Source organism: Nymphaea colorata, chromosome 4 (assembly GCF_008831285.2).
Source record: "Nymphaea colorata isolate Beijing-Zhang1983 chromosome 4, ASM883128v2, whole genome shotgun sequence".
In the NCBI taxonomy this organism is placed as follows: Eukaryota; Viridiplantae; Streptophyta; class Magnoliopsida; order Nymphaeales; family Nymphaeaceae; genus Nymphaea; species Nymphaea colorata.
In genome coordinates, this window is record NC_045141.1 from 7,047,407 (window position 1) to 7,065,142 (window position 17,736).

Here is a 17,736-nt window from a genome sequence, read left to right on the forward strand (position 1 = left end):
CGGGGTTTAGGTTTATGTTGTTCGGATCGGGATTTGGTTTGGATCTGGTTTCGACCCGAAACCAGATCCAAACGTACCACCACGTTTCCCCGAACCGGTACTGCCGTACCGGCGTGTTGGTACCGGTACGCGGCTCCTCCAAGCGTACCGCGGTGACATAGATCATGATTGCTTGTCACTACCTATTGTTAGCATTTTTGATGATGCAGTTGGAAATAGTGAAAACTTACAACCTTCAGTTGAAATCCACCATAAAAGTGACATTCAACAACCTCAAACCAATGAGAATGATGCTGAAACTGCTACCCCTCAACTAGAACCTCATCAAATCCAAGGAATGCTTGAGAAGCAACCTCTATGACAGTCCACTCACCCAACCAAGCTAAACGATTTTTACACCTAACTCTCTTCATGTATGGTTCACTCTATGGAGGGCTATGTTACGTTCAAAAATTTGTCAAAGTCATATCAAACATATGTTCTCAACTCTTATTCCTTGCAAGTGCCGAGAAGCTTTAAAGAAGCAAAAAAGCACCATGGATGAAAAGATACTATGAAAGATGAGTTAGTTGCTTTGGAAAAAAAGCACACTTGAAAAATGATGCCATTGCTGGAAGGAAAGAAGGTTGTTGGATGCAAATCAATCTACCGAATAAAATTCAAAAGCGATGGGACCATAAAAAGATTTAAAAACTATCTAATAGCCAAGGGTTCACTCAAACTGAGGGCATCGACTACAATGAAACTTTTGCACCAGTCTCCAAAATGAGTTCAGTTACAACCCTTCTCTCTAGTGTCAAATAAGAATTGAGAACTCATGCAATTAGATGTCAAGAATGCTTTCTTAGATGGTGACTTGAACGAGAAAGTCTACATGGAACCTCTGTATAGTGTGAAAAATGAAAATAGGCACATATGAAAACTAAACAAGGCACTATATAGCTGAAACAGTCACCTCGGACTTGGTATTCTCATCTCAGTGAAGCTCTTGTTAAAATTGGCTTCAAGCGGACTACGTCTAATCATACTCTATTCAATTTGCAAGCATCAAAAATAATAATTCTACTTGTCTATGTAGATGATATCATAATGATAGGAAATGACATAGAGAATATGACACGGATAAAATTTCTGTGCAAGAGTGTATGCATCTCTTGCATTAAACGACTCGTATTGATGTCCACGGTCGAATGTCGACATTAAATGAAGTATTTCCATAAAATTCTCATTAAATCTACTATTCAACTCTACCAGCTAAGAATCAATGGCAGCAATAAAAATATCGACATGATAATGATGTCTCACTGTAATAAAATTACGTTCACGACGAAAACGTGATCCTTTGACAAAATATTGGGCATTTATATTTGGAATAGTGATATCATGTGCCATACAAAATTCTTCCACAATATCTATAAACGAATCCCAACCAATCTCTCTAAGTTCTTGTAGGCAACGTTATCTGCATGGTACGATACACATGCATATCGTATGATACGTACTGTATAGGTTTAGAAAACCTATACGGTACGCATATCGCCCATATCGTACGATACGAGAGATTTTGGCCATTTTCATAAAAAATCACTGAGGATTGATATTATCGTTGAATCATGAAAAATGATAACTATATGCTTTGAACTTATCAAATTGTGATGTAATCTAAGTCCTAAGATTCCAAAAACTAAGATTCTATAAAATTTTCAAGTTTAAAATTGTGATGGATGCTAATTATGTTATTTCCAATCTCTGATTTGTTATTTTTGAATGTCATGTTGATACAAATGAATGTTCCTTATGCATGATAATCTTTTTTTTTATTGAATACACTTTTCTTGATTTCTACTTTTTTGTTGATTTTTTTAGCTTTTTTATGATTTTTTTTATTTTTTTATTTTTAATATTTTTTAAAATTAAAAAATTAATTTTACGATATGTTACGCTACGTTTGTGATACGTTATGATACAATGTATAGGTTAGCCTGACTGATACCTGTTATGCTACACCTTTTACAACATTGCTTCTAGGTATTTTTTTGAATTATAAACTATAGTATTGCATTTAAAATGTTTTGTCTTTGCCTTTGCAGTGCTTGACAAAGAATATTAATATGTCTCAAAATTTCTTGTACTAAATGCAAAATAAATATAAAATCAAATGATGTGATCATGTTGTAAGTTCAATTACCTTCACCCCGTCTTTGATATATTGATTCATTGTTTCTTAATTCTTCTAATACAGCACATGTTGTATCAAACATTTTTATCAAATTATACACAGACAAGAAATGAGATCTCTATCTAGTATCAACAGATTGTTGTAATAATTCAATTTGACTAAGTTCCCTTCCTATTTCAAGTTCATGTATAGCAATTATAAATGCAATTTCATATGCTTGGACTTCATGTAATTCATCATTACGTTTACTGCTTGCACTAACAATATTAATTACATATGTTAATTGTTCAAAAGAGTTATGAACATTGACAACTTCTTTTGAAGTTACAACAAGTGCAAGTTGTAATATATGAGCAAAACAATACACAATATGTATAAAGACATTCATTCAAAAATATTGTTTACAATTCATTCCATTCATCTCGCATATTACTAGCACCATCATATCTTTGTCCCCATATATCTTGGGTATTAACATCATATTGAGGCAATAAAGTAGAAATTACATTTTTCAAAGTAATTACTGTAGTATCCCTCACATGCACAATATCTATAAAATCACTCTTGATCTTGACCTTACTTATTAACAAATCTAAGAACAACAACCATTTGCTTTATCTTGAGTTTCATCAATAATAATACAATATTTAGCGTCACCAATTTCTTCTATAATTTTAGCTCTCACTTTATTTGTAAAAACATGTAAAATTTCTTTTTGAACTATTGGCGATGTATATTTAACATTCTTTGAGGCATTATGCAAAACAACTTATGCAACTTTGTCATTATAAGTAGCTAAAGTTTTAATGAACTCAACAAAGTTAGCTTGATTCAATGAACTTAAACTTTCATCATGGCCTCTAAAAGCACAAACTTGACATGCTTAACCAATGAACTGCGTCTACAGATGCCTTCAATCTCAATCGGTTGTTGTGAACAAACTATGAACTTTGTTTTGCATCATTTTATCTATGTGTTTGCTTTGATGACTTAAGTCAACATTCATGACTATGAAATGCATATGTTTTCTCACTACCACCAACCCTGATTCAAGTTCTAAGTCCTTTAGTAAATAATAGACTATCATTTGAAGCTGCAGTACTAAAAAGATACATGACAAACAATATGCACTATCTATCTTGGGAGAATATTCTAAGCATGGAAATCTTTGAAACCATGAAACTTGAAATTTAAGAGGATTATTTGAAGAACCTGACATTAGATACCTATGAAGTTTGTGCTTATATGACTCATAATTAATATATGCTCGCTAACTTTATCTCTCTCATTTATTGATATCTCTCATATAGGACATTGCAACCCTCAATCACACAAAATGCTTTCTGTATTTTGAATTTTTGAATATTTAAAAGTGAAGAATTCGAGTCAAAAAGACCAACATCAAGAGCTTTCGGACTAGAATAACCAACATTTTGGTTTTCTCTCTCTATATCAATAACTTGTTTTTTTTTTAAATAATCTTGAGTATTTTTCACTCAATAAGCTAATACAAAAAATCTGAAATTTAAAACAGACAATATGATTTAAATATATTGAACTCAAACCATTTCAGCCGGTTATATGCTTAATTCAAAAAAAAAATTGTGAGTAAGCAACGAATTAATGTGACTATAAGCAAAAATAAAATAAACCAGTGACTACTTACTGGAGTAGAAGAGGACAGCGTACTCAGGCTTGGCGGCAGCTTAGGTAAATGGCCTAAATAGTAAACGACAGTTGTCTGTGCTCTCTTAAGTGAGTCACTTAGGCTCCTTGACATCATTGACCCCTTTCTAACCAAAAATATTTTGGCGATCAAATGTTAGATAAATGAAAAGGAATGAAGGCAGCATCCAAGAAACAGGTCGACCAAAGATGGTTTAAATTTTTTACCTATTAGATCACATTCAGCGTATGTGAATCAGTCGTGAACAAAGAACTTAAAAGGAACATAAATAGCACAGAAACTAACATCGATTCTGTTTCAAAAGCAAATAACAATCAAAGAAAGAAGAAATTGAATCCTTTTGACACTGAACATATTGCTGAACTCTTCAACGGTTCAGCCGATTCCTTCCGCACTTCAAATGGATGAAAAAAAAAAGCACAGTAAGAACTTAGAACATATCAATGTGCTATAGGTAAGAAATCTGGATGTTTTCTCCCCCTCTTTTCAGAAAACGGAAATTGGCACCTCGAAGGCTCGCAAGACCATTCAAAATCATGCAAAATAAGTAAACAAACAAGGGAGTTTGCAAATTCACCCGACAAATTCGAGAAATAATTGCTTCTGTGAGACATCAGACAATAACGATATAGGAGCCAGAACAGAGACGCCTAGCAATGAGACGCAGTCATTAAACAGCGAACGCTGAAGCCAGACGGCGCCGCGGCAGTGACGGACCAACAGTGTCTAGGACGACGGCAGCCAGTAGCGCTCCAGCGGCAGTCCAAACGCCACGCAGAGTCACAGACAAGAGACAGCAATCCAGTTTTCGTAATAGGGCAACAATGGGGACAGAGACGAAAGGGGGTTGCAGGTGCAGGCTGCATTTTGTGGGTTGAATCCGGGTTCAGATCTAAAGGGGCCAAACTAAACCCAGGTCCACGGCCCCTGCAGGCCTGACCCTATCTCCACCCCCTGCCGGTGTGCCCAAGTAATGCTAAATTGTTTTATCAACTGATGGTTAGTGAGAAACAGGCCCACTCATCGTGGACCATTAAGGGCCATGAATGCAAAACTTTGGCGCTGACCAATTGTGGGGAGAAGGATGGCCATATATATTTGTTGGGTCTCCACCCACGCCCGCAGTACTCCTACCATGTGGCCAAAGAGGAAAAGGAACTAGATATAGTGGGGGAGAAGGAAGGCTTTGAAGATGACAGACAGCGATTTTGCAGTGGAGTTGAATAATAGCTAAAAGACAGAGTTTAAATAGCGCATGTCAACAAGATTTGCACGTCCTAGCACGTGGTACCCACGCAAGCACATTCTCTCTCTCTCTCTAAGCTGATTATTCATATGAAAGGTGCCTCCCTTGTTCGATTCTCATGAGTACTATACATCCTCATATTAAGTGTATACTAGTTTTTTAGCCAATAACTGCAGAGTCGCCTAGGTGGATCTGGTAAGAGTTCCTCTGCTTACTTGTTGTGTATTACTCTTGGGTAGGCCTGGGCACCGGGCCGGGCCGCCGCCGGGTACCCGATACCCGGCCCGACTCGGGCCCGGGCCTTGAAATAAGAATTAACGGGCCGGTTTTTACTAAACCCGACCCGGCCCGGTAATATTCGGGTCGGGCCCGGGTGTCACACTTCGTTCGTCGGGGACCCGAGAAGCCCGACGAACGTTAGGGACTTAGGGTTTTTTTTTGTTATGTTCGTAACGACGGTCGACGGATGCTCTCACTTTGTCGCTCGCGCCTTTGTTCCTCTGTTCAACTCATCGTGCTGCTCAACATCCGCCGGCCACCTGGTTCTTGGACTGCCGACGGCCACTCGCAGCGCCGGTGATAGGTCAAATCTCCCTCTCTACCTCACTTGTTTCTTTAGTTTCCTCTCGCTGACGCTCATGGTCTCACCCTTGATTTCTGTCGTTTTCTCCTTGCTAGACAACTGCAGCCCGAACATCGTAGAGGCCACCGCCACCAGCATCTATCACCACTTGAATAAAGTGCATCTTTGAGGTTACTTTTGTTTTCTTCTCCATTGACTCATTGGTGGTACCGTAGTAGCTGCAACTGAAACCCTTTCTGCCGACAGCCACTAGGAGCGCACATCGCACTGAACAGGTCAAATCTCCCTCTCTACCTCTCTCATTTTTTTCTGTCCTCTCGCTGACTCTCACGGTCTCACCCTCGATTTCTCGTGTTCTCTTTTCCTCCTTGTTGGACAACTGCAGCCCGAACGTCCTAGAGGCCACCAGCATCTGTCACCGTGCATCTCTGAGGTTACTCTTTATTTCTCTCGTTCTATGTACGTTTTCTTCTCTATCCACCCAAATTTAATGGATTACCTGTCCCAAAACCATCACAATATTAAATATGAACTCTCACATTACATGGGCATTGGGCATAATATTCCAACATTTCATCATGATACTTCAAGTCTTCAAGTAATAGCAGAGTAAGAATTTTTTTTGCTGAGAGACACTAATGCATAATAACTGTCACGGGAACTTGAGCTGTTTCTAGTTTGTCAATTTAGTTTGTGCAAGTTGCAGTGAAGAAAATTTATCTGACTGATCCTAACAGATACCAACAGCAAATCTGTTTGGATTCACAAAGACCATGAATTAATTTCTGTAACATTTCATGTCTTTCTTCATGTCTATAATAATAGGATGTCTTTTCATGGCCAAAAGCATACCAGAATAAGAAATTGGAGGACTGTGACTCCTGATCCAGACTTATCCCAGTTAACAGATGTTAAGTTTTCGAGTTTCTAAATTGTTTTCCAATTCTATTAATTTCCTGTAATCCAAACGTTAGAAACCAGAATGGATGCTTCTGATGGAAGAATCAACACAGTAGGCCATTATGGTATCAAATTTGTTACCTCCACTGTTCCTGGCAAAGGCTTCTGGGTCTGCTGACAATCCTGCTGTGTCCCATCCATAGTCCCCAGGGAACTCTCCAGTCAGGTAAGATGGTCCCTTCCATACAAATCATGCAGAGATACGGGCGTGTTTGTTGTTGTTGTTTCTCCCTCTTGAATGCTTCTACTTTTTTAACTGAATGAATAATGAGGTCTCCCGTGAGATACTAAATTGCTGAATTGATAAGTCTTCACACTGCTTTTTTGAAACCATTGAAAATCAGTGAAAAGGTCTCATTACAAGTGTATGCACAAATGACCTTAACGTCTCATAGTTTCAAGTTTTTCCAGTCAAACTTGACCATGTCATTGTGAATTCCATCATGGTTCCTACACCTCTCCACTTTTGAATATTTCTGAAGATGGACGTGTATTTGTGTTACTGGAAATGATGGGTATGAAAATGCCAAAATGTTTCGGAGATAGGTGATGTCTTATCTGATTGTTATGCATTTTATCGCTGGACTGTCGAAATCAATCAACACGATCAGATCTTTACTTTATCTAAGTTTCTTTCTAAAACATCTATGTCTGTTTTTTTTGGTCTGCAGAAAAAGCATGTAGAAGAGCCAAATTCGATAGTGGAAGCTCTGAAGGAGGAGCCCATAGCCAGGCTGGAATCTAAAAAAAAGGGGAAACAAAGAGCTGAATCTGGTGAGTCTGGTCGTATGATTCATTTGCCATCTGTATCTTGTCTGGGAAATCATACTTGCATTTTTCCTTTACATGTCTTTATCACTGCTGGTATTGAGTCTACTTTTAGAAAACATAGAAGTACAATCTAGAGGCTTTTTCTTTCTTCTCTGTGCTTCTTGTCCTTGGCATCAACTATATTGAGAAGTGTTTCTTGTGTGGACAATGTAGGAAGTCGGTGTGGTTTTTGTTGTGTCGATTTTGCGGTGCAGCTGACTAACTAACATGTAAAAACAAAAGAGTTTCACATGCATATGAAATAAATAGTGTCCCTTTAGTGAAAAAACAGGTAAAAGATTATGTCAAGGAGAAAAAGTCATGTATCTTTTGTCATCCTAAACATGTTACAGACCCATTTTTGGCTGTTTGGATGCAGATAGCTAACCAACTGACGAATGTTAAATTAAAGGTAAGTCGGTAAAGAAGTGCCACATGCTATGAAAGTAAGCAGGGGTATATCTGGCTAAAAGACCAACGTGCTGTGGCTGCCATTTTTTTTGGTTTCTTTCTCTTTCTTCCTCTGTAGTTCAGTAGCGGTGCTGTTGTGAGAGTCGCAGTTAATGAAACAAGTTATAAAATGGTGAATCTTCCATTCCCAAGGCAAACAACATATCTTAGGGAGTTGGAGCTTCTTGTTTTGCCTAGAAATGGGTTGTCGACAAGGGTGCCTGCAAATTTGGTAGAAGTCAAGGTGGCTGCCATTTTTTACGCTTTCTTTCTTGCTCTTACAAGTTTATACTTGATAGTATATTGTCATATCTTATCATGCTATTATGTTGTTTTATAACTTATGTTCTACATGCATTTTAGTGTGAGACATCTAGAAGCAGTGGCATTAGCATCTTAATTAATCACGGTTCTAAAATTGGTTTCTAATCATGTCTTTAGGTTGTTTGAATTCCATTCAACTAGTAAATTATGTCTTCGAGCATTGGGAATGAAGAATATTGTCCGACGACATTGACAGATATAGAGGAAAATGAATCTTTTTCATCTACTGAAAAGGAAGTTGAATCCAAGAGGAAAAGAACTTCAGTGGTATGGAATGACTTCAAATTAGTATAGTATAAGGGAAACAAGTTTGCAAAATGCAACCATTGTGGAGAACGATTAAGTGGACATAGTTCTAATGGTACGAGCCACTTAAAACGACATAGAGATACATGTGCCAAAAGACAAATTGCTCATGGAAAACAACGAACTTTGTCAATTGGAGTTAGTGATTCTGGTGCAGCTTCTTTAGGTCTACACAAATTTGATATGGAGACTATAAGAAAATGTATGGCGAAGTGTACAATCCTATGTCACACGGATACGGGTACGGGTATCCTATGGGTGCGGGTACGGGTACGCGGGTACGGCAATTTTCAAAATTTTAGGATACGCGGACACGTCGAATTTTATATTTTAAAAAATTAAAAAAACATTAAATTAATAATTCACTCTTACAATCTCACAAGTCATAAGAAAGAAAGTCTCAGATTCTCAAACAAAACATTGTTCATGACCAATCTCATAAGTCATAAGAAAGAAAGTCTCAAACAAAACAAAGAATGTCGAGTTAGTAAAGTGGTTCGGATCGGGTCTGACCCAGACCCGATCCAAAAAGTATCCTGCCGTGTCCAAGTGTCGGTATCCAGGTGTCGGAGTGTCGACACCGGTACTTGGCCCATTTTGAAGTGTCCGTGTGACATAGGTACAATCATGCATGGACTTCCTTTTAGTTTTGCAGAATATGAATATCACAACGATCTTCTAAAGGTTTGCAATTCAAGATTTGTTCCATTTTCTAGAAAGACACTTACAAAAGAGGTTCAGTCAATGTTCAAGACTGAAAAAATGCGATATCAAGGAGTTTTAAATAACCATGTGCAGCGGGTTTCGTTGACATTTGACATGTGGTCCTCACAACAAACATTAGGATATTTGTGTTTGACAGCCCAATATATTGATACAGATTGGCAATTGCACTCTCATATGCTTAATTTTATGCATGTGCCTCCACCACATAATGCAATTTGTATAAGTGACATTTTATCAGAGTGCATTACTAAGTGGGAAATTCAATTGAAGTTGTTTTCTATTACTGCTGATAACTGTTCAACAAATGATAGTGGAATAAGTTTACTAAGAAGGACCATGGAAAGAAAAAACAATATTTCATTTCCACTGAGAGGGGAATACTTTCATATTCGTTGTGGTGCACATATTATAAATCTCATGGTTCAAGATGGTATGAATGATATGGTTGATACAATTTCAAAAATTCGTGACAGTGTTAAATATGTAAGGGGATCACCAAAACGACTACATGGGTTCAAGCAATGTGTAAAGGCAATGGGTTTGGATGAGAAGAAAAGTTTAAACTATGATGTTCCTACTCGATGGAATTCTACATTTATAATGTTGAGAGATGCATTGTTATTCAAAGATGTCTTTCAACATTTGGCATCATGCGATCCTAGTTATGCATGTTTGCCTTCTGAGGATGAGTGGTCTCATGCATCTGATTTTTGTCAGTTCTTAAAGGTATTTTATGATGCAACAAATTTATTCTCTACCTCTAAGCAGGTAACATCTAATCTTGTGTTTGAAGAAGTTTTATCAATTTATCATCATTTGCGTAGGCGTCGTGGAACATAAAATGAACATATGAGGGCATTGATTTGCAAAATGCAAGAAAAATTTGACAAATACTTCAAGAGCTACAATATTCTCTTTGCAATTGCAGTTGTTTTGGATCCTAGGTTCAAGTTGTCATACTTGAAGTATTTGCTTGATGATTTGGATAAACCAGATGCAATGGTAAAATATGAAGTTGTAGAGAACATCCTTCATGAATTGTATGTTGAATACAGAAACATGTATAATGAAAGTGACACAAGTAATATGCGAATGGACAATGCATATACTAGTACAATGATTGCAACAGAAGAGTATAGAAGTGTGGCTAGATTTGGGTTCAAAACATACTTCAGTTCTATCTCTCCTGTAGTGGCTCACACGGATCTGGACAAATATTTGATTGATCCAATGGAAGAAATTGCACATAATGGAGACTTCAACATATTATCTTGGTGGAAGACAAATGAAAGTAAATATAAAATTGTAGCCAAAATGGCTCGAGATGTATTAGCCATTCCTGTATCTACAGTTGCTTCAGAATCTGCATTCAGTATAGCAGGAAGAATTCTTAATGATTATCGATGCTCAACTACTCCTGAAAATGTGGAATCATTAATCTGCACACAGAGTTGGATTCGTGATGCACACAACTTGGGTGAAAGGTAAGATGTTCATAGTCTATTTTCTAATTTATTTTACATATTAACATAATAGTGTGCTTAAATTAACACATGTTACAGTTCTCATGATGCAGAGCACCATTCAGACGAGGAAAGTTAATCCAATGCATGATTATCATGGTAATTTTTTTAATTAATGTTTATTATTCCATGCAGACAAGCACATATTCATTTTTATTAACATTTCTTTTTTGTGTTAAATTGTAGATGGACATTTCAAGGTTGGTGACGGACTTTGAAGACATTTAGTTTCAATATGCCACATTCAAGTTTCAATTTTAGTTCTAAATAATGCTTTTGTTAATTCAAATGATGGTGGTGGTGGTTGTATTAGTGTGAACAGGCCACGTTCAAGTTAATTTTATTTCTAAATGATGCTTTTGTTAATTCAATTGATGGTGGTATTAACGTGAACATGCCACATTCAAGTTAATTTTATTTCTAAATGATAGCTTTTGTTAATTCAAATGACGGTGGTGGTAGTTGTATTACTGTGAACATGCTACATTCAATTCTTGGCTGTCTTGTTAACGAAAGAAGGCTGTCTTGTGTGATAGTGAGACATGCTCTTGAAGTAATAGTTTCAATTGTTGGAAATTACACTTTTTTGTTTATGTTTCTTCATCAATTGTTGGTCGTTTTTTCATTGTTGCTTGTTGCTGCTCCCTTTCTTTGCCTCTGAAAAAGTTATAGTTTGGTATGGTTCATCTTTTTGAGAATGGATGAAAATTGCTTTGAACAATGCCTGTTTTTTTCGTAGACGTGAGTTCATTTAACAGGCTGAATGTATATGTTTTTTGTAACTTGTAAGCACGACAAAATGATTAAAAACCGAACGGGCCCGACCCGACCCGGCCCGGCCCGGCAGTTAACAAACGGGTCGGGTCGGGCCTTGGACATGATTGATTCAGCCCAGTACCAGGCCCGGCCCGGCCCGTTACTAATCGGGCCGGGTAGCGGGCTGATCGTATCCGGATCCGGGCCTTAAACAGGCCGGGCCGGCCCGGCCCGATGCCCAGGCCTACTCTTGGGGGCTGGAGATGGTTGTTTCCCTTCTCTTAGGATGTGCTGAGGGTTTCAAATTTGTGGATCTGATGCAACATAGCTTTTCACAGCTGGCAAAGGATTGATATTAAAGATGCATGGTTGGTCAAGCTAAGGATCGGAGGCCAGATTTAAGATCCATATGCTATGTCATGCTGTTATAAGTATGCTCTGTAACATTCAAAGAAAAAGGGTCGGAGTTTAAACTGTTTGTTTCAACATCTAAAATCTGAAAATCAAGGGAAAAGCTAGGATACATGCCCATTCACGCATGCAATAACGAGGGATTAGCCCAAGAATTAGAGCAGCCGAGTGATAAACATCGTAAAGAAAGAATATGTGATGTTCCTCACACAGGTAAAAAGGCTTTTAAAATATCAGGAGATGTGGCCAAGGGACATCCGTTGCCTAAGGTTATAAAAAGTCGTAGAAACTTTTTTATAAAATATGAGTTGGAGATGTGATCGAGCAGGTCGGTCGAGTTTTGGGTGTTCAGGTATACAGGCACCTCCTTCGGATGAGTAGGGCCCATTCATATGAAGGAGAGAGAGATATGCAAATATATAATGCTTGACGAATTGTTTAAGAACTTACACCTTTAACGTCGAAGTGTATCTCTAAGAATAAACTGACAGAGATATGTTTGTCCAAAGTAAGGGCCAAGGCAGGTGTGGGCAATTACTTATATTGACTCCAACAATCTTCTTATTTTTATATTAATATTCCTGAGCAATTTTTTTCATTTATTGGTGTCTTTTGAAAAAATTTAAAAATTATACCTAGCACCCCTTGAATATAAGACATAAATAAAGATTTTAAGGACAAGTCTGTACAAACGTCGGTTAAGACATGTTTTGCAAAGTCTATATATATATATATACATATATATATATATATATATATATATATAAGAAAATTAAATGTTAGACTATTACTGTTGTGTTTAATGAGAATATGGTGAAAACAAATATAAAGCAAGTCAAGAGAATTGTCACTAGTCACCATCTAGCATACCTATTCGGGAAAATAAAACCTTGACTTTCAAATTCTGGCGCATCTCTTCCCTCTCTTTATTAATGCCTAACAATGAGCAATTAAAAGTCAGAACCACTTCCACAGTCAGCTTCTGCAACAAATATCGTGCGTGAGAGAAAGAGAAAGAGAGAGAGATTGCTCAAAGGCGACTTTTTTTTTGTATATTTTTCCATTTGTTAGGCAAGTGGAACAGATATGCAGATAGCACTACCAGCTTACAAATGCTTGGCACATATCCGTGCCAATCTATGTAGTCAAGATCAGCGCCTTCTAGATCGATACATCTTACTTTAACAACTGTAATGCAAAAGACTACCATTGTGTTTATTTCATGATCTCAGTTAAAAGATCAGGCAAATCGAGTAATGTTACATTGTTAAGAGTGACTTTTTTTTTTTTTTTTGGTCAGCAAAAGCAAAACCTTATTCAAGTCGAGAGGATAACGCCATAACGCTGCAGAAAAATATAGTCCATCGTGACATGGGTTTATGTTTACACCCCCGTTTACAAAAGAAGCCTACATGAGATGTCGAAATCCAGAGGTAAGCCTAAATAAAAATTTGATGATCTTTAATGTCAGTAAACTTGGCGAATATCACATTTTTCCAAAAGGAAACGCTATGATACAGCCAGATTCCTACGGCTGTCAGCAGCATTTACTGTAATAATAATCCCAATGTGCATCTTATCAGCCCCTGCCCATCAAGAATACATAGTGGCCACGTACCTACCTTTCAAAATTTGAACAATTTTCCTTTTTGAATCAATCTCTTGAACCAACCTGCAGCCAACCTTCGGGTGAGTGAAGTTTTTCACCTTCACCCAGCCTAAAGCCGAATCTCTCACCCAAACATTCTTTGCTTGTTTTTGATACCTTAGGACGTTATTCCGCAGCAAAGATAATCCCGCCCGCCCTAAAGCCGTTTAGGACAACCAAGAGCCGACCTCACTGTATAAAATAAAAACAAAAAAGTAAAATTTGATCCGCATGTTCATATGATACTGCAGTCACGGGCGATTGAAAACCATGCAATACATTCGGCGGCCAGGTTGAGATCCAACCCCTAAAGCCAACTTAGACACAATCTGACCGGACCCATTTGGGCCCTCGTGGGCCATGTCAGTATTCCTGTGTGCGCTCAGCACAAAAATATCCCTCCCACTCAAGGACGCCTTTTACAAGATTCAAAAGGCAAAAGGTTAATCAATATAGGCATGCTGATTTCAATACTTACAGAACCAAAGCACTGGAAGGGTAAGCAAGCAATATACCACCATATAAAATGAACGGAAATGATTATAATCACAATACCAACAGGGGAACCAGACAGAACCACATATGCCTGCACGCGCGGGTACCCACAAGGGCCACATGCGTCGCCACGCTCTGTCTTAACCCTGTCATCATTGTCAACTGAAGGAAAAAAGAAGACATGGTTCATACACCCCACACCTCATCAAATGGGGCCATGTCATAAAACTGGATTCAACCTCTACAGCTTCATCTTTCGTTTGATTTATTTGACAACTGAAGAAAAGGAACAAAAAGAAACACTTTATCATTTAGTGGGTTTATTATATTATGTATGAAGAACATAATGTGGCTTGTATATATACAAAAAAGGTACACCAACCATAACTTTGTAGCAAAAAGCATTTAAATCCGCGAGTGTTGAAACCCAGCAGCTTACTGCACCTCATAATTTAGGGCAAGTATGCAACGAGGCAGTTGGTTGAATACAGGATACATCTTGATCTCCTTCTTCCACTCTCCAGTAATCTCATTTATCTCTTCCCTTCCTTTTTACTGCAGATGAAAGAGACATAAAGCCAAAACCAACCAGCTCCAATAATAATAGCGTTACCACATCATGATGCTGTCACAACCCAGTGACCCATCATCACCCTTCAAGAAGTTATCTTTGAAGAATCTAGTCTACAGACCCTTTTTCTTTTTTTCTTCTTTTTTTCCTTAAAATTCATTTGGAAGCCAATCCAATCCCCATACTGTGAGACTGAAAAAAATAAAGGAAACAAAAGGAGAAAACAGTTTGTTTATTCATGAAACTAGAAAGGAGCAAAAAAGAAACAAGTTGTTTCCCCAAGGTATCAACCTTCACATTTTAAATCTTCTGCAGTCAGTACCGAAAATGAAGAAGGCCTACCTAGATCAATCAAATCCACCAAACGAGATGAAAAAAATAACAACACTGATAGCTCCTCGTGCAGCGGGCCCCAAAAGTTAGTTTTGTATGAATGCTAATGCTCTGTAAAGCGTGGTATCGCTGTTCATTGCTCATCTCTAACACAAACGAAGTAAAGAACACATGGTGTGCAGCCAATGGAAGAACCTCGATTTACTGAAGGCAAACAGAACAGCGCATATACCAGAAGCTTCTTTTGCAAATTCTCCAGATAACCTTGTATTAGAGCCTACATCAAGAAAAGAGAACTCCCCACAACAAGAAAAGTTGAAGGAAGAAAAACCCAAAAGTACAAAATAGGTTTTGTTTCCTGCTGTCAACAAATCAAAGGAAATGAAATGGTTACAGGAATTATGCATCCAAAGTGCATACAAATGCTCACATACTAAATCCCCAAAAGGGCTAAAGAATGCACAAAATTGAAGATTTGGCATCACTATACATGTCCAAGAATGGAGTTAATACTCCGACAATCCCTACCATACCACTTGAGAAACCAAAGCAATACCCAAAACCATGTTTATCAATTGACTCAAAGATTTCACAAGAAAATTCAAGGAGAAAGGAATGAAAAAGAGAGGAGAAGGGGAGCAATGTTGAAGACAGAGCCAGAATCAGAACATCTGAACAATCTGGTGAGTATGGTGTTAATCAATTAATGGTTATCTTTATATAACAAGAATCACAGCCCACCTAAGAAATTCAAAAGAAATACAAGCCCACCGTCTTCGTTAAAACCTCTCCAAGTAAGGATTTGATAAAGAGGACTAAAGAGGCAAGGACACAGAGGAAAAAGGAAGAGGAGGCCAACCTCAATAGTCAGGCATCAATTGGCCGACCTTGCCCTCCTCAGCGGCCATCCCTTGTTCCGTGACCCTCAACCAGACGCACACCGCCGTGAAGCTTATCACCAAGCTTAACAGCCCACTCCCCAAACCAATCCCAACAATGGCAATCACAGAGAGGCTCTTGCTCCTCATAGGCGGCAGCGGGTACCCGTAGAGATCCTTGTTACCGGCGAAGGAGGAGGAGTTGAACCTGGGCAGGTTCCCGCTGCGGTTGGCGAGAAGCGGAGGAATGGGGCCGGAGAGATGGTTGTCCGAGACGTCGAAGGCGGAGAGGCGGACGAGGTAGCCGAGCTGCTGGGGGATGGGGCCAGTGAGCTGGTTGCGGTGGAGGTCGATGATATTGAGGTAGGTGCAGAGGGCAAGCTGAGGAGGTATAGGGCCGGTGAGGCTATTTGCGGATAGGTTGAGGACGGCGAGGTTGACGAGGGATTGGAGCTCGGCAGGGATGGGGCCGGAGATCTGGTTGTAAGAGAGGTCGAGGGTCTGGAGGTTGGAGCAATTTGAGAGGAAAGGGGAGAGGGAGCCTCGGAGGGAGAAGCCGACGAGGGAGAGCTTGTAGATGCGGTCGTTATTGCAGGTGACGCCCTCGAGGTCGGAGATGACGCCGCGGCAGGGGGCGGCGAGGTTCTCCTTTGTCCAGTGGGCGAGCTTCCCGGTGGGGTCCTGCAGGCTTTGCCGAAGGTTGGACAGGCAGGCCTGGTCGTCAGGATCGGCCACCACCAACGGCGACGGCACCACCAGAAGTGAGATACCGAAGAACGCGAGCACCAAGAAGCCCATTGGGGGTTTAAAAGGAAGAATGAGGCGTCAGAGGATTTGTAAGCAGCGGGTCTTGGGGGTTTTACACACACACACAACACACTCACAGAAAAAGAGAGCCTCAGGAATTCATCGTGGTGTTGGTCTGGCAAAGATGGAACAGATGAGGATAAATGAAAAAGAGGAAATTTTTCCCAGGGATTTATGGTTTCGCTAGAGAGACAGAGAGGGAGCGTTTAGGGATTAAAGATGGTGATGGCGGTCTGGAACAAGAGAAACAAATCAGGAGAAGGAGGGAAATTTTGTGGGCTTTGGTGGGTCTGCGAGTCGTGTGGGGGAGAGGAGGAGGATGAAGGTTGTAGCTTGAAGGTGGTGGTGATTGCTCAAGATGGTATGAGTAGTGGAGGTCAAGGAGACAGAGACCGACGGCGGATTCGTTAAATAAAGGGGCTCCATGGTTGTGGGCGACAGGAGAGAGAAACTTTAACGAGACAAAAATGCCACAAAGGTATATCAGAATGACAAGGAAAAGATGTGCTGTTTCTCTTCAATGTTCGAGCACTGACAGCCGTCCACTTCATGATGGCATTTTCGCCATTGAAAACGTGAGAGAGAGGCGTCCACGAGCAGTGTGAGTACTTGTCATATCAGAACCGTGAAGGTGGTGGGGACGAAGGCAACAGTAGCTGCAGCAAGAAGAAGAAGAAGATGAAGATGGCGTTGGGGACGTGAAGCCTCTTAAATGGAGGACTATGTCCTGCACGTCCTCACAAGGAAGTGGAGTATTTGCAATAAATACTTCTCTGTACTTCCTGGTTGCTGCATTTACGTGAACACCATGTGCCTTTAAAGCATGCTCCTCCTTAGCGTGTGCTACTCTTAACATTTCCTGCCAAGAAGGAGTTTCTTCAGTTTTTAGGACCCACGAAGCACAAGCAAATATAGAGCTAGTCTGTCAATGAACCATATCTGCTCTCGAGTTTAAAGTCCAAAACAGTTTACTTCTACTGTAGAAAAAGCAGCCGGATCGAGCGCTGAAAGGCAAGTAGGTTTAGATATCAGTTACAGTTTGG

General features: G+C 39.3%; 1 protein-coding gene and 1 long non-coding RNA gene across 5 annotated transcripts; one reads left to right on the top strand and one right to left on the bottom strand.

Annotated features, from left to right (window-relative positions):
- Nucleotides 1–10,396: 10,396 nt before the first annotated feature.
- On the top strand, nucleotides 10,397–11,015 carry LOC116253607 (uncharacterized). The gene is made up of 3 exons (XR_004172496.2): nucleotides 10,397–10,755; nucleotides 10,834–10,893; nucleotides 10,981–11,015. It is a non-coding gene; the product is annotated as an uncharacterized LOC116253607 (long non-coding RNA).
- A 2,380-nt stretch (nucleotides 11,016–13,395) lies between these two features.
- LOC116253633 (receptor-like protein 44) lies at nucleotides 13,396–17,311 on the bottom strand. Of its 4 annotated transcripts, none has more exons than XM_031628564.2 (2): nucleotides 15,868–17,311; nucleotides 13,396–13,801 (listed from the first exon to the last, which is right to left on the bottom strand). In XM_031628564.2, exon 1 carries the CDS (start codon nucleotides 16,682–16,684, stop codon nucleotides 15,869–15,871), a length of 816 nt encoding a protein of 271 aa, XP_031484424.1. In that variant the 5' UTR covers nucleotides 16,685–17,311; the 3' UTR covers nucleotides 13,396–13,801; nucleotide 15,868. The 4 variants fall into 4 exon arrangements, with proteins under 4 accessions (XP_031484424.1, XP_031484425.1, XP_031484422.1 ...); XM_031628565.2 differs by lacking the exon at nucleotides 13,396–13,801 and adding an exon at nucleotides 13,814–14,380; XM_031628562.2 differs by lacking the exon at nucleotides 13,396–13,801 and adding an exon at nucleotides 14,403–14,867.
- Between the last annotated feature and the right edge of the window lie 425 nt (nucleotides 17,312–17,736).

Excerpts from the sequence above, each read along its gene's own strand:
- LOC116253633 (XM_031628564.2), bottom strand. The coding sequence starts at position 16,684 with ATGGGCTTCTTGGTGCTCGCGTTCTTCGGTATCTCACTTCTGGTGGTG.